The following is a 27,456-nucleotide window of genomic DNA, read 5'->3' as shown; positions in this document are numbered from 1 at the left end:
GAGTCAGCTTGAAGGACTTCCACTGTTCAAACCTAGAAGAATGTGAACACTGAAGAAATAAGATCAGGGATGGTTTGTAAATCTAGTGGAGGAGCTGGAATTGATGAAAAACAGTGTTTTTGTTCTCAAAATATCTTCCCACACATCACTTACTATTTATCTTTTCATAATTATTAATAACAACTATACAGGGGGTTGGAGAAGGTAATGGCAACCCACTCCATAATTTTTGCCTGAAAAATCCCATGGGTGGAGGAGCCTGGTGGGCTGCAGTACATGGGGTTGCCAAGAGTCGGACACAACTTCACTTTCACTTTCACTTTTCACTTTCATGCACTGGAGAAGGAAATGGCAACCCACTCCAGTGTTCTTGCCTGGAGAATCCCAGGGATGGGGGAGCCTGGTGGGCTGCCATCTATGGGGTCACACAGAGTCGGACATGACTGAAGCGACTTAGCAGCAGCAGCAGCATACAGTGGATAATTGGACAACACCTTAAGTAAGTGACCAAAATTAATATCATCGAGAAAAGAAAAATGGTATCATGTGTCTTCAGGTGTGGTGCCCTGAGAAGGACACAACATCACTGGTTTAGTATCACTGTATCTACATAATGTATTTATCCATGATTACACTAAAATCTAAACAAACTAAACATTTCTTTTGAAAGGACAACATTTTCAGAATGGAGGAAAAAACCCTACTGTATGTTTATAACAGACATCATAAACGTAGGAATACAGAAAGTTTCTAAGAAGAAGGGTGGAAATATATATATATACCATGCAAAGAGAAATGGGGTAACTCTACTAACATCAAAGTAAGCTAAGCCAATAAGCACCATTTAGAAATTAAGTGGGGGAATCTCATAATATTGAAGGGATTCATCTACCAGGAAGGCACAGCAATTCTAAATCTTTTAAAATTCCTTAATTTGTTTTGGGTTGTGCTGGCTCTTTGTTGCTGTGTGTGTGCTTTCTCTAGCGGTGAGCAGGGGCGACTCTCTGGTTGTGGTGTTCCGGCTTCTCACTACAGCGGCCTCTCTTGTTGGGGAGCACAGCTTCTAGGTGCGTGGGCTTCAGCAGTTGCTGCACGTGGACTCAGCAGTTGTGGCACGTGGGCTTAGCTCCCCCCATAGCTGTAGAATCTTCCCAGGCCAGGGATCGAACCCATGTTCCCTGAATTGACAGGTGGATTCTTAACCACTGGACCACCAGGGAAGTCTGCAATTTTAAATCTTAATGAATCCAGTAGCATAGCTGCAAGACATGTAAACCGAATTAACAGGAGTAAACTGAGGAACAGGTGAGCCCATAACCACAGTGGGTTCTGGGTTCTACCACCTTTCTCAACAACTGACAAGAAGAAACAAAGAAATAAGTAATTCTGCATATTGAGTATCTAAATAACAAAATTAAATTTGGCCTAACAATAAATAGTAGAGCACTGTATTCAATCAATAATGACATAATAGATATCCTTTTAAAGTGTATATATATATATGTGTGTGTGTGTGTGTGTGTATGGTCACCTTTTTTTTTTTTTTTTTTTTTACTGTTGAATGCTTGGATATTTTTGAGTCGAATTCTCATATTCATACATTCTTTTTGGAACGTAGGTGAATCAGTTTCTTCAATAGGTCATAAGAAGGGAAGGTTAGCTTGCCAGGAGCCATGCTCTCATTCCCTTTCTCTCCCTAAGAGGAACTGACTGACTATAGCTCAGTGAGTATTTGGCCACTTTGATCTTAATTGCGGAATCCAATGCAATAAACCCTTACAACACACTCACTCTCGGTGTCCATTCAGAGTTTGAAGATGAAAAATAAATAGTCCCTCTCAGGAAGTTCGCAGCACAGTCAGAAGGGTAGAAACTTACATAACTAACCAGTCCCTGGTACTGGGAAAGACTGAGGGCAGGAGGAGAACTTAGTGACTCAACACCAATAGGGTGACAAGTACCATGTTAACTGTGTAGAAATGTCTTATGAAATTAAGAACATCAAGAAGAGATGTCTTAAGAAAGCCAGACTCCTGAGAGTTCTTCGCCTGTACTGTCGTCTTCATCAGGGATCATTTGGTTACAAGAAACAAAGACACAGTAGCTCAAGTCAAAGAAGTAATTTACTGCAAAGTGAATTAACAGGTACTTCCTGGAACCCAAGAACAATGCGTGAGGCCAGCCTCAGGGGGACTATGATGAGGCACTGATCAGCCACAACCTGCTATTTCTCCCCCGTCTCGCCAGGCAGCCACATGGCTTCCTAGGCCCGCTTTTTCTGTCTGCTTCACTCTTTCTTTGCACGCTGGCTTTGTCTAGTTTGGTGGGCACATAGCTGCTCCAGTCTTGTGGTTTTACAACTCAAAATGCCAGTGAAGACTGACTGGGGTCCTGAGGTCATAGTTCCAATTACACTGATGGTAAGATAACCCATTTAGTAAGTCAGCTGTGGGGAGGAGTCAGGAATGTGCTCTTTTTTGTGTTAAACAGAGGTGGAGAGGGCAATGGCACCCCACTCCAGTACTCTTGCCTGGGAAATCCCATGGACGGAGGAGCTTGGTGGCTGCAGTCCATGGGGTCGCGAAGAGTCGGACACGACTGAGCAACTTCACTTTTCACTTTCATGTACTGGAGAAGGAAATGGCAACCCGCTCCATATTCTTGCCTGGAGAATCCCAGGAATGGGAGCCTGGTGGGCTGCCGTCTATGGGGTCGCACAGAGTCGGACACAACTGACGTGACTTAGCAGCAGTAGCAGCAGCAGTGGGGGGCAAACTCTCGGGGAAGCACATGTGGGCAGTGCGGGTAACACTTGCCATAGATGCGCAGACCCATCAGTTTCTCAGACTTCTCTCTACATGGTTAATTATCACAGTTGTGGCACTGGAAACAAATGTTAATTATTGTTCTCATAGTATCTATGGGGAAAATGTCAAGGTAAATCTGTGGGCAGATAAAAGTTACATACATGATATCTGCAACAATTTTAGAGGAGATTAATAGTGCTCATAATGGGTTCCATGAAGGATGGGATTACTGATAAAATGGTACACGCTGGGAATTCCCTGGTGCTCCAGTGGTTAGGACTTTGTGCTCTCACTCCCGAGGGCCTGGGTTCAGTCTCTGGTCAGGGAACTAAAATCCCACAAGCCACATTCGGTGCAACCACAAAACACCAAAAAAAAATGATACAAGCAAAGTATCGAGCATTGTGCCAGACCTACAATAGGAACTTGAAAATGCATTTTCCTCTTGTACTGAACATGCATTCCCAGCAGCTTCCCTCTCAAGAATGCTCTGGTTTTCCTAGTCATGTGAATTACATGCGATTGGTTTCACATTGAACTCCAGAGGGAGAAACTGACTGGCCTAAGTTGTCAATATAACGCATTCCCATGGTCTCAGCAGCTGGTTCTAAGACAGACACATGAACAAGATCAGGTCATAAAAACTCCATTCTTGGACCTCTGAGCTATCTGAACCTGGGTCATGCCAGCATATAGATCTTGAGAGCAGCTGACAACAAGTCTAGAAACAGGAAGAGTTCTCTGAGAATGGAGGTAATACATTAGCACTAAATTGCACTTATTTCACACGCTAGTAAGGTTATGCTCAAAATCCTTCAAGCTAGACTTCAGCAGTACGTGAGCTCAGAAATTCTAGATATACAAGTTGGGTTTAGAAAAGGCAGAGGAACCAGAGATCAAATTGCCAACATTCGCTGGATCATAGAGAAAGCAAGGGAATTCCAGAAAAACATCTGCTTTATTGACTACATGAAAGTCTTTGACTGTATGAGTCACAACAAACTGTGGAACATTCTTAAAGAGGTGTGAGTACCAGACCACCTTACCTGTCTCCTGAGAAACCTGTATACAGGTCAAGAAGCAACAGTTAGAATCTTAGCTGGAACAATGGATTGGTTCCAGATTGACAAAGGAGTATGACAAGGCTCAATACTGTCACTCTGTTTATTTAACTTCTATGCAGAGTATATCATGCAAAAGCCAGGCTAGATGAATCACAAGCTGAGATCAAGATTGCAATAGAACTATCAACAACCTGAGATATGCAGATGACACGACTGAATAGCAGAAAGTGAAGAGGAACTGAAGAACCTCTTGATGAAGGTGAAAGAGGAGACTGAAAAAGCTGGGTTAAAACTTAACATTGAAAAAACTAAGATCATGGCATCCGGTCCCATCACTTCACGGCAAATAGAAGAGGAAAAGTGGAAGCAGTGACAGATTTTATTTTCTCAGGTTTCAAAATCACTATGGACAGTGACTGCAGCCATGAAATTAAAAGACACTGGCTCCTTGGAAGGAAAGCTATGTCAAACCTAGGCAGCGTATTAAAAACCAGAGACATCACTTCACCAACAAAGGGCCATGTAGTCAAAGCTACAGTTTTTGCAGTAGTCATATACAGATGTGAGAGTTGCACCATAAAGAAGACTAAGTGCCAAAGAATTGATGCTTTCAAACTGTGGTGCTGGAGAAGATTCTTGAGAGCCCTTTGAATAGCAAGAAGATCAAACCAGTCAGTCCTAAAGGAAATCGGCCCTAAATATTCATTGAAGGACTAATGCTGAAGCTGAAGCTCCAATCCTTTGGTCACCTGATGCAAAGAGCCAACTCATTGGAAAAGACCATGATACAGGAAAAGATTGAAGGTAAAAGGAGAAGAGGGCAGCAGAGGATGAGATGGTTAGATAGTATCACTGACTCAATGACATGAATTTGAGCAAACTGTGGGAGATAGTGAAGGACAGACAGGGAAGCCTGGCATGCTGCAGTCCATGGGGTCACAAAGAATCAGATACAACTTAGCAACTGAAAAACAAAACTGAAGCAGAGCAATAAAGTAGACAAGAGAGACACACTTTCTGACACACCACTGATTAAGCATCATGAACTTAACTGGTCAATTCATAACTCTTTATTCCTGCTTCTGCAAAAGGGCTATTGCTTCCCCACTATGTCAGGTCAGGATAGGTGAGATTGAGGTGCAGTAACAAACAACCCTAAATCAAGGTGACTTAAAACAACCAAGGTTTATTTCTTCCCTTACATGTCAAATGTAACTTGGCAGGAAGGTCTGTTCCACACCATCCTTTTTCAGGACCTAGGCTGACGGAGCAGCGGCCACTGCCTGGGAGAGCGCTCCTGAGAATTTTGCGCTGGAGGGTAAATGCCCTGACCCAGCAGTGACACATCTCATTGGCCAGAATTGGTCATAAGGCTGCATCCAACCAAAAGGCGGGTAGGGAGAGGGGAGAACCGGATTACTGAACACCAATAAGGACTACAATGCCAGTCTTCTCCATTTCAAAAGCTACTACCATCATATACCCAGTTATCCAAGTAAAAAAAAAATTTAGGTGTGTCCTTTGATTTTACCCTTATTCTCAATGTATAATCCACCAGCAGCTCCTATTTAACCCTACTTCTCTTCCTTCTCCATCACTACCATTCTGTTCCCCAAGCCACACACTTTTACTTGGAGTACTGAAATACCCTTCTAATCTTACCCTCTGCCCACTCAAGTCTGATTTCCACATAGCATCTGTGGTAAGCTGAGTAATGCCCTCCTCCCCCAATTTCTACTTCTTAACCTCCAGAACCTGTGAATATGTCATGTTACTTGGCAAAATGGTCTTTGCAGGCTATAAACCTTGAAGTTTATAAACCCTGAGATGAGGAGATTATCCTATAACTTCTGGTGGGTCCAATCTAAGGCCACAAGCCCTTAAAAGAACACTTGGACTTTCCTGGTGGTCCAGTGGTTAACATTCGCTTGCCAATCAAGGGACGAGGGTCCAGGAAGATTCCACGTGCTGTGGGGCAACTAAGCCCAAGCGCCACAACTACCGAGCCCATGCTCTAGAGCCTGTGCTCTGCAACAAGAGGAGCCACCTCAAGAATAAGCCTGTGCACCCCAACTAGAGAGCAGTCCCTTTTGGCCACAACTAGAGAAAGCCCATGTGCAGCAATGAAGACCCAGCATACAAACATAAATACAGTTTTAAAAAGTGGAAAACTTTTCCCAGCTGAAATGAGAAAGATGCAGTAGACAGAAGGTAGAAGTGACAAGTGATGCAGCAGAGAGGGGCTCCTACACCTTGTTGCTGGTCCTGAGATGTAGGGGACTATGAGAAAGGATCACAGAGAGATCACCAGGAGCTAAGGGTGCTCCCCAGCTGAGAGCCAGCAGAGAAATGAGCACCTTAGTTCCACGTGTGCTTGGAACTGAATTCTGCCAACAACCAGAATGAGGCTGGAAATGGACTCATCCCCAGAACCCTCAGAAGGGTGCCTCGATTTCTCCGGAGAGTTTGAGCAGGGCAAACAGCTGAGCTATGCAGACTTCCAACTACAAAACTGAGGTAATGTTTTAAGCATAGAAGTTCTTGGTAATTTGATACAGCAGCAACAGAAAGTGAATATAGCATGCACGGATACCTTTCTTGAAACAGAAATTAATGTCACTACTCTGCTCAAAATCCTCCATTATTTTCCTATCATATTGGAGTACAATTCATCCTCTTTCCTGTGGCATCCATGGTCTGATGGCTGCAAGCTTCCACCATTCACTTCCTTCCCTATGCTCTCATTTCTGACCCTTAGTGGACCCAGACTCCTCCCCACCTACTTGCCTCCTTCCTGTCAGTCAAATCCTAGCCTAAGTGCCATCTCCTCAGACAAGTCTTTCTGAGCGCTTAAAACCAAGTAACCCCCTAATTGGGCTTCTTAGGTGGCACAGTGGTAAAGTATCTGCCTGCCAGTGCAGGAGATGAGGGTTCGATCCCTGGGTCTGGAAGATCCCCTGGAGGAGGAAATGGCACCCCACTCCAGTATTCTTGCCTGAAAAATCCCATGGACAGAGGAGCCTGGTGGGCTACAGTCCATGGGGTCACAAAGAGTTGGACACGACTGAGCAACTGAGCACTGTAACCCCCTAATTACACTGTCACACCACCTTATTTTCTCTCTAAACATTTAGCATTTTCTTATTTTTTTTCTTATCGTGTGTATCCTCCACTAAAATATAAGTTCAGTGAAACCATGGACCTTGTCTGTCTTGTACACTAATGTGTTCCGAGTGCCTATGGGTCTCGACAAATATTCATTTAGTCACTAGGACATTAGACTAAGTCTTATCTAAAGGCCTAATGTGCTAATAAATTCCTTTTATGGTTTGAACCACTTCGAGTTAGGTTTTCTGTAACTCTCAACATGAAACTTCCTAACTGGCACATCCTTTGTTTTCCCTTAGAGGAGTTTTGTTTTTTTTTGATTAGAGGTTAATTGCTTTAAAATGTTGTGTTGGTTTCTGCTGTACAACATGAATCAGCCAAAAGTATACATATGTCCCTTCCTTATTGAGCCTCCCTCCCCTCACCTGTTTCACTCCTCTAGGTCATCACAGAGCACAGACTGAGTTCCCTGTGTTTATACAGCAACTGCTCACTAGCTATCTATTTTACACATGGTATATATATATATATATATATATATATTTCAATATTTACTTTCTCAATTCGTCCCACCCTCTCCTTCTCCCACCATGTCCGCGAGTCCCTTCTCTACATCTGTGTCTCTCTTCCTGCCCTGCAAATAGGTTCATCAGTACCATTTTTCTAGATTCCATACATATGGGTTAATATATGATATCTGTTTTTCTCTTTCTGACTTACTTCACATGCTCTAGGTTCATCCACCTCAGTTCAACTGACTCAAATTTGTTTCTTTTTACGGCTGAGTAATATTCCTTTGTATATATGTACAACTTCAGCTGTGTCTAAAGCATATCCTTATAACCATTTCACTCAGTATAACAGGGTATTTCTATTCATGTTCATATTATAGGACCTTCCCTATCCTTAGGCTTCACCTTGTCAGAGAGTAGGTCCTCAGTAAGTTCTCATGGAAGGAATCACTGAGCTGAATGATGGTACAGGGAAGGTTGTGTTCATAATGTTTATAACCCAACAGGCTCTTACAGACAATCAGATTTCCTATTAAACAAGCAAAAAATACTGCCCAAAAAGCCAGAGCAAATAGCTGTACAGCAGGCCCTCCAACAATGGTTTTGTCCGTTTGTGTCATACTATTAATTATCAATAATCCCCACATACTTTCCTGGCCAGACAGAGAATCAAGCATGAGATCAGGCATTGCTTAAAAAAAAAAAGCATTAAGAGTGAATTCTGAATGAGCACAAGTTATGTAAATAATCTTAATAGCAATGATAAAAAGATAATTGTTCACAGGTGTCATTTCCTGGGGGAGGGAGAAATCCACCATTTCTTCCAAGAGAAAATGCTAATAGTTACATTAAATTTATGAGCTTTAATTATCACTCTGCTGTTCTAATTACTATGGTAATTCCTGAAGTCATGTTCTTTTACTCTTTTCCCTCTCTTAGGTAGATTCATACACAATCAAACACTTTTACTATCTTTATGAATATGTGCATTTTGGCAGGGCTTTGACATTTATCTTCAATAATGATGATGTTGCTTCCAAAAACATGCAAATAATTAGCTTCTCAGTCTTTGTCTATGGCTCCTTTTTCTCTCACATATATATATATATATATATGCACTCATCTAGCCACAGACACAAAAATACCTCTCTTTGTGATGTAAACACGTAACTCAGAAAATACTGAGAAGTTAGTTTCCCTACAAGCTGTATGTCCATAAAGGTTTTTGTTTTGTTTTTTAAAGACTTTTTTTTTTTTTTTAACAGCAATACAGCAAGAGTAGTTCACAAAATTATCAAGGGTTCTTCTGTCTGAGTCACATAACTTTGTTCTTCATACTCTTCTTGACATTCTAATTTTGATGACAATGACGATGGTGATAATATCCTGTAGCTTCCACCTGCTGTACTCACCTTGTACAAAGTATTAGACCTATTGCTTTAAATGTTATCATCTCATTTAATCCATCCAGTGACCCTATAGGTAGATTATTAAACCTCTATATACAAAAAAGGAAGCTGAAGCTAAGAGTATATGTAGCTTGTGCAAAGTCATATAGCCCCATTCTCTTCCTTCTCTCTGTGGGGCTTTAGTTATAGGAAAAGTAAAATGTTTTAGCATATACATCTCATGCTCTTTCCTTTTTCACTTTTTTTCTCCTTTATGTTTTAGTCTGAATATTTTCTTCTAACCTATCATCTAGTTGATTAAGTCTCTCTTTAGCTGTATCTAATTTTTTATTTAACCCTTCACTGAAGACTCATTATTTTTCAATTCTAGTATTTCCATTTTGTTCTTTTTTTTTTTTTTTTACAGTTTTCACTTCACCTAAATTTTCCATCTTGTCATTTACTTTCTTGAATATAATAAGCAGTTATTTTTGAAAGTTTAAATGGGTTTCCCAGGTGGTGCTAATGGTAAAGAATCCACTTGCCAATGCAGGAGACATAATGAGCCGTGGGTTCAACCCCTGAACCCACTCCAGTATTCTTGCCTGGAGAATCCCATGGACAGAGAAGCATGGTGCGTTACAGTCCATGGGGTTGCAGAGTCAGACACGACTGACACGATGTAGCATAGCATATGCTTTAGACGCCAATGTTGGGCTTTTGTGGTGGTTCAGTGGTTAGGAATTCACCTGCCAATGCAGGGGACAGGGGTTTGGTCTCAGGTCTGGGAAAATCCCACATGCCCCAGGACAACTAAGCCTGTGTGAAACAACTACTGAAGCCTGAGCACCTAGAACCTGTGCTCCACAACAAGAGAAGCCACCGCAATGAGAAGCCCACACACTGCAAGGACATTCACTGCAACTAGAGAGAAAAGCCTGTGCACAGCAATGAAGGCCCAGCACAGCCAAAATAAATGAATAAATGAATAAAAATACAAAGATGGTACTCTGGTCAGTTGCTGCCAGATACTCAGTATTGGCCAGACTCTAGTTTTCTTTTTAACCTGTCCAGTTTTCTTTTTAACCTATAATTCTGCCTGTGGTAGGCAGAATTCTAAGATGGCCCCTAAGATTCCTACCCCATGGTGATCACGCTCTCTATAATCCCTCTCCCAAGTACCGGAGGGCCCTGTAATGATGATGATCTGATTACATCACAGTCTATGGTAGTGGTGAAGGAAATTTGTTGATGTAATTCAGGCCCCAACTCAGTTGATTTTGAGTTAATAAAAAAATGGAGATTATTCCAAGGGGGTGGGAGTGGGAGTGGGTGGGTGATGGAGTCTCACTTACTCAAGTAAAAGGCCTTAAAAGAATCTTTCCTGAAGAGAGATGTATTCCTGCTGGTCTTGAAGAGGCAAAAAGCCATGTTATGAAATGCTTATGGAGAGGCATGGGCTCCAGGAGCTAATGGACTCAGTCCTATAATCACAAGCTCACTTTTATGAGCTTTGAAGAGGATCCTGAACTCTAAATGAGCAAGCCGCCTGGCTGACATCTTGACTGAAGTCTTGTGAGACCCAGCTAAGCTGTGCTTGGACTCCTGCCCCATGGAAACATTGAGATAACAAATATATGTTGTTTTAAGCTGCAAAGTTTGTGGTCACTTGTTATGTAGCATTAGAAAACAAATATACTATCCGTGTTGAATTCTAGTGAACTATTTGAACAAGTTTCCTAGAAGAAATGTGGGAGATTTCCTTATTTTCCTATGGCCCAAATTAAATTTGGAGTCATCCTTTCTTTAAAAGTTGGAATTTGGCTGTGTATCCTTCTTGCCCAGGTGTCCTTTACAACCTTTGGGTCTCTTTCCAGATTCTTCTATGGTTCTTGTCTATTCAAGTTTTCATCTTCTTCTTTGGATTCATTTTGACAATTTCTGTTTTGTTAGGAAGTCACCCAATTCTGGTAGGGTTTCCCAATTTATTTTTTGCTACAAAACTGTATACATTATTTCATATATATTTTTTGTCACTTCTGATTCTGTGATTGCCTTCTTTTGCTCTTTTTCTTAATCGGGTTTACCAGGTGTTGTTTTCATTAGTCTTTTAAAAAAATATCCAGCATTTTGGGGGTGGGCAATTTGCTTATTCTATTGTTTTCCTATATAATTGGTTTCAGTTCTTACCTTTTAAATTTTTTATCTTCCTAGCTTCCTGGTTAAATTTTGTTAGTTTTTTAATAATATTACTTGGGTAAGTTAATGTTTTTTTAATTTAATTTTTATTTTTGGCTGCGCTGGGTCTTTGTTGCTTTTGCATGGGCGTTCTCTAACTGTGGCAAGTGGGGGCTGCTCTTCATTGCGGTGCTCAGGGTCCTCCTTGTGGTGGTGTCTCTTGTTGTGTAGCAATTTGGATACAAACCCTGTATATGTAACCTCTCCTGTGAATATTTCAGTATATATTCTAGAAGATAAGGATCTAACAAAATAACAATGTCCATATCATACCTAAAATGTATAATTCTTTAATATCATCATCATTGTTCAAAAGGGTCTACTCTAGTAGAGTTGGGGGGACATGCACAGAGCCAAATTCAAGCTGCCATCTTCCCAGAGTCCTCCCTGCTGTAAGGGCGTGGCTTTCAAATTGACTATGAATTCACAGAAAGAAACACGTTTGACATTGCATTCCAATGCACAGATACTGACATATATAACTGAAACAAACACTTCACAAAACAATACTTATAGTTACCATATTGGCTGTCTGCTCTCTCCCTTCCCTTTTCCTCTCTCTCCTCGTCCTTCCTCCTTCCTCTCTCTCTTTCTCAACTACTAAATGTTGGCTGCAACCTACTAAGCTGATTTCACATTACACTATAGCTCTGTTATCTGCACTTCAAAGAACAATCCTATAAAGCAAACATCTAAGTATTAACTGAAAAGGGGTACCTCCTTGGCAGCCCAGTGGTTAAAACTCTGTGATTCAATGGCAGGTGGCATGGGATTGATCCCTGATCAGGAAACTAACATCCCACATGCTTCTTGGTATGGCCAAATACAAATAATGAAATAGTTTAAAGATTAACTGAAAAGGTTTGAGATGAGTTTCAGATACCTCTTCTGAAAGGAGGGGCAGAGACTAGCATTTTATCTGCTCTGTGCCTGGTGTCACTCATCAGACCACTACACGTTCATTCACATCCTGAATCTCTCGCTTATCTGTGCTGTTTGCAATTCTTAATTTGCTAGACCGTTCTAGCAACATGTACTTAACTGTAAGTATACTGAAACTGTCTATGTATAAAGAGTCAGTATGAAATATCTGAGATCCCACTGCCATTTTCTTCTGTTAGGAAGTATATCTGTCTCCCTGACCATTTTTGCTTGGAATTTCAATATCTGCTTTGAACGATAGTCAGGCACATTTCTTATCTATACACTTAGCAAAAATGTGAACCATTGGCATTTTCCTGAAGTACTAAAGACTGAGAATTTGATCAAGAAGTAGAAACAATTCCAAAGGTCAAAACAATAGCATTTATCTCTCTGAAGATAAATTCTGCTGATAGCAGCCTTCTCTTTAGAAACCTTAACTATAACCTTGAGGTTCAAGTGAAGCAAATAAGCAGCTAGCAAACCAAATTTTGTGAAAAAATGAACCCCTTCAACATTAGCAAGCACAATTAAGACCTTGACACATCCATCTTTAGTGATGATACTCTATTTAGCACATATTTAATACACTTCAGTAAGCCAGTTCCTTGTTTTCTGACCTTCAAAGAACGGAGAGACACTCATTTTGTGTAACTTAAAAGAGCTTTATTCAGTACATAATCTTCATACAGTTCAACAAATTATAAAAGCTCTTTGTAAGATTTTACCCATAGGATATTAAGTACAGAAAATGGATTGCCACAAGAAAGTAAGCCACTCTCTCCTTTTCAAAGCTTTTTCCCATGAACAAACAAGCACTCTCTTTTATGCCAAAAGGTTGTTGTATATAACGCACTTAGGAGCATACTGGCCAAGTTATATAATCTGAGAACATTTTGTCTTCCTATTAATTCCAAGGTTTAAATGAAAATTTAAAAATGGAGTATTTCTGTGTTACTTTAGGTAAGTTTTGGCCAAAGATGAGCTAAAATTGTTACAAGGTTCATGTGGAATAAGAATAAACATTTTTAGTTACTTTTAAAGATGCAGGCCAGATGAAACATTGGTCTGCAGTATCTACATATGCCCTTGAAATCACCAGCCTCAACCAAACACATACAAAGACACACACACTCACATATATACATTTGTCTAGTTGATCTCAGTGAGGTCAAGAAAATCACCTTTAAGTGGACAACAAATGACGTAGGTAACACCTAATTATGGTCCTGGCTAATATATCTGAAATGAATCCCTACTTTTAAGTCTATAATAAAGTGACCGGAACCTTTCAACTCTAGTAGATCAGTCACTGTGATCAGCATCAGCAGCTAGTCATTTAATGAAGATAAGTAGGTCAAAGCAGGGAATCGTAACTTCACATGTATAATTTGTATATTCATTTGCTCATCTTTTGATGTAAAGCTGAGACGTTTCCTTTGCATAAGGGTCCAATGACTGTGAGAATCCCAGGGACGGGGGAGCCTGGTGGGCTGACGTCCATGGGGTCGCACAGAGTTGGACACGACTGAAGTGACTTAGCAGTAGCAGCCAATGACTGTGGTTTTATTCTTGAATAAATCATACCAATAACATGCTTTGGGTACATTTTAGTATCTTCTGATCAGTCTAGATTTTTTTAAAGGTGAAATGAGGACTAAAATAAATAAATCTGTGAAGCAATCTAAGCTCATAAATTTTCTTGAATTTTAAGTACTCCCAATATTTTATAATTTTCCCAAACACAGTTCATTTAAAAGCAGTTTTTACTAGTGGCAACGTTTATCAAATATGATCAAAGCATTCTAGCTAACTTTCACAGAAATAATCCTTTTGTTTTAGATCGAAATGTCCTGGATTTATGTTCAATCGTGTATTTACAACAGGAAGTAGAGCATGCACAGACAAGCAGAGAACTCCAAGGAGGGAGCTGAGGCCTGTGAGAACAGAGCAGCGGGGAACAGCCCCCCCGTGGTGCTGGGTGGCAGTCAGCTTACATGACGATGGAAACCATGAAGGGATCTGGTGAGTTGTGTACGTAAAGGATAATAAGAGCACTTACTGTACTTAGAGTTTCTTTTGAATGCTAACTCTGAAGCAAAATCAAGTGGTATTTCTATGCATAAGATACAGCCATAATTTGAGGTCATTATCAAATATTAGCACAGCCACGGAGATCTGTGTGGAAGGGACCCTGGGCTACAGGTCACTTGCTCTGGCTCGGCAGAGAGCCAGGAGTCTGCCGCTTTCCTCTCTTTCCTCCTGTGTACTCCAAGGAGAAGGTCATAAAAGAGAAAACTGAGGAGCACTAAAAATATTTAACATGATTCACTGAGAGATTTGGTCATCAGGAAATAAAAACGTCTACTATACATGGTCACAGTGTTTTGGAAAGAGTGTATGTATGGATTCTGTCTTGCAAGGTTTCTTGGCACTTTATATTTTTCACTAAAGACTGCACACTAGGTGTTTTGGCAACAGACGGCACCTAAACCGCGAAGAAAAGATTACTGTGTGCCACCAACGCACGGATGACAAGCATAAAAATTTAAGTGCGCGTTTCTAGTATATTGAAACTCCAAATACCCAAATGTGTAGATTATAATAATACATATAGAAATTTTTAAAATAAATCAAAATATTTCTGAGAAGGTAATAGGGGGTTTTAAAAACGTAACTAGATAGTCTAACATACTGTACCTTACATGTGCTTGGTTTCAACTAGAGTAAGGCACTCACTGAAGAATGGACTGACCCATGCTGTCAGCTACAACAGGCATGCATCATTACAGAATTAAAGTTTTAGTACTGATTAAAATGTTTCATTATTGTATTATCCTAAACTGCGGTGGTCTCCAACCCTATTAAGGGATACAAGACATAATTCAGGAGTTTCAGTTGCATAATTTAATAACCCAGCTACTGGCAATTTTTTATTTAAATAAGTTGTGATAAAAGCCAAGTGTCCTTGAGTCCAACATGACAGTGTAAAATTTCTTTCTGAATATTGCTTAATAAGTAGTAGGTGAATAAAAAATCATTTGGACATATGATATATCCATCTTCATGCCTACAGCGATTTACTTTAATACGATTGTGAGGAGAAACATTTAAATCATTTCCAACTGGCATGAGAGATGAAAGTTAATCTCATTAGCCATCTTGATTTAGTTGAAAACACAATATGCTTTTATCAGCAACTTCTTTACATGTCCCTATCATTAGAAATTAATTATAAAAGCAATTATCAAAAACTTTTGAGCAGGTACAAGGTACACATGATCCTCTTCATTGTTGTTTACAAGTAAGCATGACTTAGAGGCACTTGGTTACCTTTGAGTAAGAAAAAGAACAACCTATCAAGGGCCCTTGCAGTAAGATTGGAGACCACAAATCAAACCTAGTATGAAAATGCTTTCTGCCAAAAATATCATAGTTGTAAGTTAGTTAAGATACAACATTTAAAAAATAGTAAGACTTTGCAAGGTTCTAGGCTGTAAAAAATACAAAGGCTAAAAACAAAGAGTTTACAAAATCTTGCAAACCCAGTAAATTTGAATGAGTAAGAAATAAAGAAAAATTTTCTTACTTGCAGGATAGGTTAAATAGTATCAACAGGTTTTAAAATGATAACACTAAAACAGTGACAAATTCGACTCAGCTACGTAACATTGCTGCTGCTAATTTAAGGACTTACAGTATGGAATTTGTAACCCTTTTCTGTGTCCAGCATTAAAAGACGCATGCACGTGCTCATGTACACACATGCACACACAGACACACGCTGCTCAAGTGCTACCCATTACATTTCAGACACAGCACAATAAAAATTTAGACATATACGAAGGCCTAACATGATCTTTCTTTAAATAGTAAAAGCATGACAAATGGAAAACATTATAAAATTTTTAGGTGAAACAGGACAATAAAGAGCTTTTTAAAAAGTCACCAGTTGGTCTTCACTGGTGAAATAATATTAAATAACTTAATTATGCATTTCCTCAATTCGATTCAACTATAGCTGTTTTAAGTCAATTAAAAATTAGAAGTATTTCAAATCCTGAATAGGCTCTGGATTTACAACAGGATATGCAGCTGTTCCGGGCTCCCTAGGTGGCGCTAGTGGTAAAGAACCCACCTGCCAATGCAGGAGACATAAGAGATGCAGGTTTAGTCACTGGGTCGGTAAGATCCCCTGGAGGAAGGCATGGCAACCCACTTCAGTATTCTTGCCTGGAGAATCCCATGGACAGAGGAGCCTGGTGGGCTACAGTCCATATGGTCGCAAAGAGTCAGACACAACTGAAGTGACTCAGCATGCACACACGCATGCAACTGTTCAGGCTTCCTATAGAACACTTAATTGTTCTACCCAACAACAAACTTCTAGATCACTTTTAGAAAGTGGAAACATTTAGGCTAAAGAACATTGATGAAACACGACAAAGACTGAAGCTTGTATAAGATACTTTCAAAGATGGTAATGCTTGTGTAAACATTTGTAGACTTAATCATATCACAGCTTTAAGGTTCGGGCTACCTAATTACATATGAAACATCATCTGAGTTTCATTATGATGGAGTTTCACGTATCAAAAATAGAGATTGAATAGAAAGCTCTGTTACTTGTTTCTGGATAGCTTGTAAACGTGGAATGTTTTGTTCTGGAACACTCTAGTGAAGTATGCTGTGTAGCTGGGCAGGTTTTTTTTAATCTCTTCACAGAAGCGAGGGTGGCCTGCAAGTTTCAAATCAGGATCATTCTCTCCTGGGCCGTCCATCATCTAAAGCCAAAACAAAACCAAATACAATTTGGAAAAAAAAATATCGTATTTACAAGCCAAACGTAAGTGGGAATAGGGACTGAGTTTCTTTAAGAACGATGTGCTAGTGAACTTAAATTGAATGATGTCAGTGAAACCTGCTGCTTGGAGATCATGCGGTTCATCCTTTTTCCCTTTGAAGTGTGACCCTCGGCTGAAGAGGAGAGTTCTGTGACAAACAGTGCTGGCCTTTTATGGTAAAGCTAGAACTAGAACTTGGATGTCCTTGTCCTGAGGAACACACTACACTGTTCCTCTCACAAAAATCAAATACAAGAGAAGAATTTCTATGACCAGAGAAAGCTTTTCAACTCGTTAGATGGCCTTGTTAGAAAAAGTTACAAAGTTACCCACGAAGCAAAATTTAAATGCAGGTGTTTGGTCTGTACCTTCTTGGAATTCAAGATAGTTATGGACAGTTATTTTCCTTGGGCAAAAATCAAATATTCTTTTTTCTTCCCTCGGCTTTATTGAAGCATAACTGACAAATCAAACTATATATATTTAAGGCATATAATTGATGCTTTGTTACACATAAACATGGGGAAATCATGACCACAATCAGTGGGTCAGGACATCTGTTTTGGTCAGCCTTTATAAGATGAGTAAGTTCTGGTGACCTGAATGCACAGCATGGCGACGAGTGTTAATCCTGTGCTCTATACTTGAAATCTGCTAAAAGTAGATAGTTAAGTGTTCAGAATCTCAAATTCTGTACTGAAGTTTTTTCTTTTAAGAGTTAGACTAGATTTATCATCCCCCCCCCCCTTCTAGAAATATCTATCAGCTTTTAATACAGCCCCAATAATTAGAGCAAACACTACTTCTAAAGGGTGAAAATCTTCTGTTTGCTCTATCTGGCATAGCTCCAAAAATATTTTCCCTCAGAAGGGAGAAAAGAGAAGTAGCTTGTTTTCCTGCTCTGGAGTGTAAGCTTGGCCGCAGAAAGCTATCTCTGTGGAAGTGTGTCAGAGGATGGAAAGGGACACCCAACAGGAGAGCAGGGAGGGAAATGAGATTCTGTCATGGGTGGGGGCGGGGTGGGGGGAGGGCGCAGGGGTGGCAGCGATGTGGGCACGCGGCACGGCAGTCATTTTGAACGAGCCAAAATGATGGTTTGGAGCAGCGGTTTTAAAAGGCTGAGGTTTCTTTTTTCACTTCTGAAGCAAAATCGTAAAAAAAAAAAAAAAAAAAAAAAAAATTCTACGCAGAGCATGACACAAACCAGGTGAAGACAAAGTTGCTTTATTTGGTGTGAAGCTGGGGACTAGAGCCCCACTCCTATCTCTCCCGCTGCCCAGCTCCCGTGGCAAGTATCTAACATGCCAAGGTAGGAATTCTGCAGAACACAGCAGATGAACGCTTCATCTATCATGCAATTCTGCAGACATTCAGACTAAAGGCTGTTACGTTCCTCAGGACTCACCCTGGACCCTCTCCTCCCCAGGAGATGCCCAGTGTGTGCTGGCTGGCATGCTTACGTGTCCATTGGCGACGTCCAGCAGGTCCCGCAGCCGGCAGCCCCGGCGGTGCCTGCGCTCGTAGCAGATGCTGTCTTCCAGGATCACGTAGTCAGTGCCAAACGACCTCAGCAGGGCATGCACTTCCTCTGGGGCCCTCTTTGCATATATCTGATAAACCTTCAAAAGGAGATAAAAAGTGGAATAGGGCAAAATACCAGTTAACTGTTGGGGAAGCTAGTCAAGGACTATCTACGGATGTAACTTCCCCCAGGGGTGTGTCTAATCGCAGCCACCTAGCTCCCTCACCTGTTCCCGTGCAGGTCATCTCATTTACCTACAGTCCTGGGGTGTGTGGGACATTTCAAAACAAGAAAATTGTTGGCAAGGGGGAGACTGAGTCATGCTGAATATATTTGGATTTATACACCAAAGAGATCTGGATTGAGAATGTATTACCTTGAGTTATGAATATATTCATTAGTAAATCTTGATTCTAAGAATGCTTCACCAAGGTAAAGAATGAGGCGAAGTCAAAGTCGCTCAGTCCTGTCCGACTCTTTGTGACCCCGTGGACTGTAGCCCGCCAGGCTCCTCTGTCCCTGGAATTCTCCAGGCAAGAATACTGGAGTGGGTTGCCATTCCCTTCTTCAAGGTAAATAATGTGATTTAGTAAATAAGACACGACCTCTCCCTTTGAAAAGGGGACCTTCAGACTAAGAGGAGTGGAGGGGACTTTGGAGGCACAGATGCGTGTAAGGACACCCAGCCTCTGATGATGGCAGTTGGGGAACGGGACCCTCACAGGGTCCCTGGACCCGGGCAGGGGCAGCACCCATCCTCTACTGCTGCTCTGCTGCGCTCGGCTTGACCGGCAGACCCTCCACTTTCTCTCTCCTCTTTCCTGGAGGGAGAGCAACGTGCAGTGCTCAGGGGCATCAATAGGAGGTGTCTTCCCAGTCACTGCCAGCTTCACTGAAGTCCTGTCTCCTAGGACTTGGTGGGGTGGGGGCAGGGGGGGGGTGGATGGGGTGTGCATGGGGAGGGGGTGGTAATGAAGAGAGGTGCTGCTTCCTGTGCCGCCCACTGATTTCTCATATGTCTCTGACTTAAGAGACTGGGTTCTGACAACCTCGGTCAGTGTGTCTGGACAGACGCTGAAATGGTACAGGGTATCTGTACTGCTAACACTGTTAGGTTAATCCTACCTACAGTCCAGCACCAGCCTCAGAGTAAGGCATTTCAGGAATTTGAAGGTCATGACTGAGGAGGGGCACTGGGACCTTCAGGACATCAATTTTTAGGGCATAAAACAGCACTGAGGTAGGGACTGGATCTTGGAGAGATGAAACACAGCACTCCCATCTTTCGAGTCAAAGCGGTGGCCACCTCCTGGCTGAACTTTGCAGTTTGGTGAGCCAGGCACCTTCCCCTCTTCCTCGAGCTAACCTGGGGATATCTGGAACATTTGGGCCAGTGGGAAAATTCCCATTTTAGCTGAAATCAGACTGTTGTCTTTAAAATGGAGGAGTCAGTAAATATCATTTGCTTTTAGGCTAGTTATTAATAAATCTCATCCCCCCCCCAAAAGACTTTTCAACAGAATTTCAGCCACCAAGATTATGAAGTGACTGACAAGAAACACTGAAAAGTCTGGAACCCCTGTTGGTAAGGACTAAGACAGGTAGCCTTCTGTAGCACTGACCAGAATGTAAAGTTGGTGTAATTCATACAGACTTAGTAATTCTATCTCAATAAAAATGCCCATATCCTGTGACCCAGCAACTTCACTTCCAAGAATCTGATGCACACTTGTACCTGTGCAGAGTGAGTCCTATACAAGTATGTTATTTGAAACACTGTTCATGGAATTGCAGAAGACAGGCAAACAACCTAAATGGTGAAATAAAATTTGCTATTTCCATGTAACAAAATATTAGGCAGCTTCAAAAATTGCAAGGAAGCTGTTGATAAACCAATATGGAACAATCTCCAAAATATATTACGTGCCCAAAAAAGGAAGCTGTAGTAGGTTAGTTCTTTTGTTTAAAAAAAAAAAAAAAAAAAGGAGGGAAAAGAATATGAATTTACATGTGTATACACACACACACACATTTGTACATACATAAAATTGCTGGTAATGTTATTTGCCTCCTGGGAGAGGAACTGCTAGTTGAAAAACAGGGTTGGGATGGAGACTTTTCTCTACGTTCTCTTTTGCATGTTCTGAACTTAACTGTGTGTTGCCCCCCTACACACACACACACACACACACACTCACTCACTCACTAGAAATGGCCCATAAACACTGTGACCAGCACGGCTCGCCCCCTTTCCCTCCTCGCTCCAGTTCCAGGCTCTGAGGGCTCCATCCTCAAACACTCTGTCCTAAACATCTCCAGATGCACTTCTCCTCGGGTACTCTTCTAACCCACGAGGAACATAAGGCCTAAATGGCACGCCTTTAATGGACGGGGCAGGTCAAGGTCTAGGCTCCGGAGATGTGAGTCCTGCCAGGCACTTCAGTTGTGCCTTCCCCTCAGGACCCGCAAGACAAGCAGCCGGAGACCCGGCTTTACCAAACACAAGCCAGCCCACGGCTGCCCCGCGAGAAGCCGGGTGAGGCCCTCACCGCTTTAGTCCGCTCTCTGAGGCTGTTGTCTTCGTAGTGTGGGTGGTTGGTTAAGGTCCGTCCCGTGCACAGCTTGACGCCCGCCAGCAGCTGCATGCTTCCAGCAAACACAGCCTTCCCTGGAGTGTTAGCGCTAAAAGATTTTAAGAGTCTGAATTAACCTCACTGCTAAGACTTCCACGAAGACAATGCCACACACTCAGGGTGACCCGGCTGTGTTAAGAAAGGCTATGTATGAGTTGGGAAAAACAAGAGGCTGCTGTGATTCTGATCTGCACTCAAGCTGTTCTATGAAATTTTTCCTATCTGATTTTGACAATGACTGGGAAGTTTCTGATTTACTGTTTTGATGGGTTTACTCTTACAATGAATTGTCTTAGGATGTGGGTACCTCCTGAGTCTTCTAGGCTCAATCCCACAACCCTCTCCTGCTCCTGTTCCAAAGGGACAGCTTCTAACAAGAGGCCTTAGAAGACTGCCAGTGCCTTTTGTATTAAACTTAATTAAATGGGCTGCCTAGAGTAAAACAAATTATAATGCTAGAAACTGCAGCTGGCCATGAGTTGATTCCAAGGGTTTTTGGTTAAAACAAGAAAAAAGGATCACAGATACTACTATAAATTACTTTTCAGAAAAAAATAATTGCAAAAACAAAAGAACACAGAAAGAAGACTCTGAACCAGCAGATATCTTATTACTCAGTATGAAGCCATAGAACATTTTTGATGCGGAGCAGAAGTATTTTATGTATTCCTCTCCTTTAGTCCTGATTATGAAAGACTGCATGCATCTTAAGGAGTACAGGACATTCTGATACTAAATTACAGTCTCACTTTCCAGTTATCACCAAGCTGTGATTCTCCACTTCCCCATAGGGTGTGAGGGACAGCTGACGGAGGGCCAAGGGAAGACTTCCTGATTACTGTGATACTGTGAAAGCATGTTTTCCTTTTCCTCCTAGAAAAAAATAATCTTAGTCGTTGATTCAATTCCCTTCCATTTTTTAAAACCTGGGAGCTACCTTCAAATCAATGAGGTGTCATTTTATTGTGAAGAACATAACAGCTGTTCTATGGACTCTCCTTAATGCAGAATTTCCAGTAAAGGTCCACTTGAATACTGTGAGATACACTCACCCTTCTTGTGTTAAAAACAAGGAGTTGATGGCTGCTAGGGTGAGTTAAAATGGACATAGTTTTTTTGAGAAGGAGTCTAACTGAAATCATTAAAACTCAACATACGTTGCAGAAAAAGCCAGAACATACCATTCTCAATGTTTTGGACATCAGGGCAGGAAACTTGCTCTAATGTTCATTCTAAGAGGAGCCTCATCGTATTCATATATTCCATGAGGATGTTCTACTTATTACATTTTTACGCTAAGACTACAGCATGAACGCCACTCAACAAAGGCCTTAGGATGTCTACAAGCAAGGAATTCTATAGCTCAAGCCGAAACAATGACAAATTATATACTTTACAAAAGTGCAATATTTTCTAACAATGACATCTAGTTCACTTGAATTCCAATAACCTTTCTTAAAGTGACAGAATTACAGTGCGCACACACAGGGAATGACATAGGCTGTACCCTCCCTCATTCCTGTCGGACGCCAGAATGGATTACAAGAGAAAAACTTTTACATGAACCTGGCTGTGCTTCACAGGATATCATCATTCTGACAACCAGATCCAGGAACACAGGCATAAATACATGTCTGCTCTGTCCCCCGCCCCGAACCAGCAATTTATAAGCAATTCTTGACATGTGTCCCACATGATCAGGGAAATAGGAGGGTTTAAATGAAAAAGGGTAAAGGTGCACAGAGTTCCTTAGTGAAAGATTTTCTAAAAATTCAGCTTAATTCAATGAATACTTACTAAATGCTCAGTCTGTGCCATATATACTGTGCTGCTCTCATTTATAGAGTATCATAATTGCTAAAGAGAACAGATATGAACAAATAAGATGAAAGAAAATGTCAACATTTTTCCAAATCTGTCTTCTTTCCTTCTGAATACTCTTAACTGGAACAAACCATCCTACTGCAATAACTTATACAAAAAAGCTGTCTTTGGGTCCTCTGAACCAAAGAGATTTAGAATGCAGGGAGAAGATGCGTCTGGTCTCCGTGTTCGGCAAAGCATGAGGTCAAGGTGAGAACTCACAGAGACAGAACCATCCTGGTCTGTATAGTCTTACTGAGACGCAGCAGCTGCACCGACAGTATCCACTCCAATCTTTAGGCTGTCTGAGTATCGTCATTTTGAATATGCAACAGGATTCAACATCAGGGAGATGCACAGAGCTGTTTGTAATGTTGGCCAAGATGGCTGACTGGCCTGTTATCTATTCATGGCTAATGAACAAGGCTTCTTTCCCCTTCCTGGGCTATCATCAGAATACTTCAATGAGTTACATAGTTCACAAAGGTTTAAAACGTCAACAATCCTAAACTGTTTGGTGGGGACTTACAAGGTTCTACTTGCTTCAGCCAAAAGTTATTACTGAGAGCCTACTATGTGCTGGGCTGGTATGATACCCTGTCTTCAAGAAGCTTACTGGTTGACAGACTCAGCTCCCACCACCGGCAAACACTTGAAAACAAACCCATAACTAGTCCACTACATACTGAGGCCTGCCTTTTGTGGGCCTGCAGCTGTGCTGGAAATGGAACACCTCAGACGCGGCAGGACCGTGGTAAACATGCCTCTCCCCTCTGACAGCACCCGCTGCCCCGCCGCCCCGCTGGCTACGGGCCCCAAGGCGACCACAGCCTCACCAGGAGAGCAGGTCATGCCACGTGACCGCCTAGAGCAGGTGAGGCTCATTCGACTGCGACAAGATTTTCATGTTTGGCCTCATTAGTAAAAGAGTCAGAAAGTTTAAAAGAAATGTAATCCGTCTCAACTGCAGTGCTACGATCCTCCGGATTCTTAAAGAGTCTTTCACGAAAGGTTCTTGGTTTCATTTTCAGCAAAATATAAGCACCCTAATGCCTATGAAATGGATTTAGATATAATAATTTCTTTGAAAACGACTGACTTCCAAGCATACTAAAGATGCTGTTTATTCACGGGGTTGTTTCACTTGGTTTTATGTGCTAGCCCTGTGGTAAATCTGGGACATTTAACTGCTCCCTTAAATATTTAATTTTACCCATAAAGCAAATGCAAAAGTAAAACAAGCAAAGTGAAACAAAATGAAAAAAAATCACACGTTTTCTAAACTTTAAAAACCTAGGTTTGCAGTATTTTATGTTTTCTGTGGTAAACTCAGTGGGCGAAGGGAGCAGGGGTTCTTTGTCTTGACTTAAAATATGCAGCGTGACAGATGGAACGATGGGTATTCTTCCTTCACGGACACTTCTGCTGACACAGTCTGTGGTCTGTGTCTAAAATAGCTAATGTGCTTTTAACCATTGAATGACACTTCTCTATTATAGAAAAACAAAGCAATTTTTACCAATGTTTGAACAAATGATGTATAAAATGAAAGAATAATTTGTTTTTATAGCTCTCTGCCAAGCTCCATAGCAGGCTGCCCAACCTGCAAACAATTTATTCTGTAAGAAATGTCACTAAATAATGACAAGGACTCACAGGTCAAATGGATTTACATTATATAATTTAAATGTCATTCTAGGAAGACCTGATGGCATTTTTGAACAAATAATCTCATTTATTTTTGAAGCTCTAAGCTTCAACAAGTTAATTACTGTTGAACTAATGGGTAAACTGAGCATTATAATATAACGTGTGAACATTTGCTTTATCTACACTTCAAAAATTTATAGAATTATGCAAATGCCACAAAATGATTCATTAAATATAAAAGAGGCTTATTGGCATTTAAGGTCTGAACTTAACCTACATCATATTTAAAATATACTGTAATTCTTTCTGCTTTGATTAAATGTGAAGGAAGTCTAGTCCATTTTTTCAGGCCCACTGAGAAAATATTGCACATGCAGCCTTCATCACTGGAAAGAAACTATTTCTAGAGAAAATCTCCTATAGCCAAGTAGGTAAAATGTCACACCTCAAAACAGTCTATCTGAATTGCACAATGTCCAAGAAATGTCTCAGGAGCCAAAAATGAAACACTCTAAGGCTACAAAGGAACAAGGAATGAACTACCAATTGCTGTGAGATTTGGCCTTGAAGTAAACGTGCTTTCTAGTCACACATAAAACTTATAAAAGTTCCACCTGGGTTCTGCTGAAAGAGATACTAGAAAGTAAAACAAAAAAGGTAGGTTTTAAATTTTTGTATTCAGGAAAAACATCATTAGCAAAAAGGGGTTAATGTGAACACATACACTTAAATCTACTGGAAAATAGGGCATGCTGCACCTCAGTATAACACAGAAGGTAGGCAACCAGCCCCGTGGACACACAGTTGGGGCTGTGGAAGGCATGGAGAGATGACGTCCTAGTTCTCACAGGGAAGACGCTGGGGGCCAGACTGCAACAAAAGGTCCTCACTGATTAAAGAGGCATTTAATCTTCAAGCATCAAGCCCCAGCATCAAGTACATGAGGCAGACTGGGAGATGGTGGTAGCTTCTTCTGAACACTTAGCACAAGAGTTGCCCCTGCTGAAACAGAGAGTCATTTGTCTTCCTGAGTTTCTTCAGGTCACTGTTTCTTGTTCTGACTTATTCTAGAGGCTGGGCAGCCATCCTGCAAGGGAAGCTGTGCCCTGACCCCAAAAGATGCTGTCATGACCACCCTGACAAAGGACAGATGTGAGCATATCACTCTGGCCACCTGAGAACAGAAGCAGACAGCACGGAGAGGAGGCGTCTCTCAGTAACAGTGCTGGGTGGGACCAGAGGCCCAGCTGCTGCCTTCAGACAATTCCAAACAGGCTTTCAGATACACTCCACGAATCCTTAGCCCACAGCCTTTCCTCCAGCACAGCTCAGACCCAGTAATGTCACGAACACTGTGTGATTAGTCAAGGTAGTAGAGTCAAAGTAGAAGGTCATATTTTATGTTTAAAAGCAGAAGAAATCAGGACAGGTTAAATGAATAATAAAGTGCATTTGCTTGTGTTTGGAAATGAAATCTAGACCAGAGCTGATTTAAATGTTGATTTAAACAAATGCATTTTGTGTCTAAACAGACCCTATTTTGACATACATTCATCATCACTTAAGCTTATTTCACAAACATGCCTAGCAGCTATTTTTGCAAAAACAATAATTTAGATTTGAAGACTTTGAAGGGAAAACAGGCAAGATTAGATCACAATGGAACCATTTTTAGGGGAACAATACAAATCCTTCAGTTGCTGAGATCTATAAAAAGTGAAAAGAATAAGTCTACATACAGGGAGAAGAACTGTTAGTAGAAGGAGAATGTAAGAACAAAGCCCACTTTCCCAAATGCAGACTAAAAGATTATCTTCTTTATACATGGAATAAACTCATCCATAATTTTTCAGAACCAGAAATGTTATTTTAACTAACCTCTGTGAGCAAAAGCATGAAAATAAAGGCATTACAATAAGTATATCCAGTCTGACACAGCCAAAGATAACTCCGCTAGAATAAAACCTTAATGACACTACAATTAATTCCTACAAGACTGGGAAGTGGAGGTGGGATGTTTCTAATGCCAATCCAAGTAGATCCAGAAGGTGTGCCACCTCCGGGACTGTCCCAGAGTGGGCACCCTACACCATTCCTACCAGTGGTGCAATCTGAAAAACAGAAAACATCAGCCTCACCTTCAGGTGCGCATGTCAGAAATTTCCAGTTGACTATAGCTAATGCAAAAGTAATTAGCTTTTCTTTATATGAATAAGCCTTTTTTCTCTTACACAATAAATACTGAAGGAATTATTTACTCTATAATTGTCTGCCATGATTTAAAGTTAAATAAATAAATAAAGATAAAGCACTGCTTCATACTCTCAGCACTGGAAATATATGAAAAATTATACTCATTGCATCTAGTCAAATCCAGTCCAACATTGGGACCAAAGCCACATATATATTTTAGATACAAATCTCTATAAAATCCATGTATTGTACTCAAGAGGCCCAAGCTATCAAACATTTACCATCGCTTAATACACAAGCAGTGCTCAACTGTACTGGTTAGGAAACATCAGTCACGAGCAAGTGCCAATATGGCTACTAAAATTCTAAGTGATGGAGACAATACAGCCGATGCTTTCAGAATATGTCACATAAGATTTGCAACATCTATTTATGTGTAAATAATTACACTGCTGCGTTTGGGTTATAAAATAGGGAAATACAACATTACAGGGCACAGGAATGCTGCTTGGAGTAAAACAGTTAATTTTTGCTGGTGGGAGGTGGGTTTCATTAACAAAACTTTGAAAAACATGAATCTCATTCTGCTGCTGAATGCTGAGGTGAAGCAACCGTGCAGGCAAAAATAAAAACCAATATAACATGAAAGCATTATGATGTTTGAGGAAGGAAAAGCTCTAGCTTTTGTATTTTAAATTTTCTCTAGGCCTAGT

General features: G+C 41.0%; 2 protein-coding genes across 5 annotated transcripts in view; both read right to left on the bottom strand.

Annotated features, from left to right (window-relative positions):
* The window catches only part of PDCD5 (programmed cell death 5), a 176,778-nt gene that overhangs the window by 85,266 nt on the left and 64,056 nt on the right, over positions 1-27,456 (bottom strand). The window lies entirely within an intron of this gene.
* The window catches only part of DPY19L3 (dpy-19 like C-mannosyltransferase 3), an 86,521-nt gene continuing 75,187 nt past the window's right edge, over positions 16,123-27,456 (bottom strand). For all 4 annotated transcript variants that reach the window (XM_055552651.1, XM_055552649.1, XM_055552650.1 and 1 more), the window contains 3 exons: positions 20,954-21,086; positions 18,343-18,501; positions 16,123-16,822 (listed from right to left, as the gene is read on the bottom strand). In XM_055552651.1, the coding sequence (XP_055408626.1) occupies positions 16,661-16,822; positions 18,343-18,501; positions 20,954-21,086 (454 nt within the window). In that variant the 3' untranslated portion in view covers positions 16,123-16,660. The remainder of the gene's footprint in view (positions 16,823-18,342; positions 18,502-20,953; positions 21,087-27,456) is intronic.

This window comes from Bubalus kerabau, chromosome 17 (genome assembly GCF_029407905.1).
Source record: "Bubalus kerabau isolate K-KA32 ecotype Philippines breed swamp buffalo chromosome 17, PCC_UOA_SB_1v2, whole genome shotgun sequence".
Lineage (NCBI taxonomy): Eukaryota > Metazoa > Chordata > Mammalia > Artiodactyla > Bovidae > Bubalus > Bubalus kerabau.
This window is presented reverse-complemented; position numbering and strand designations above follow the sequence as displayed.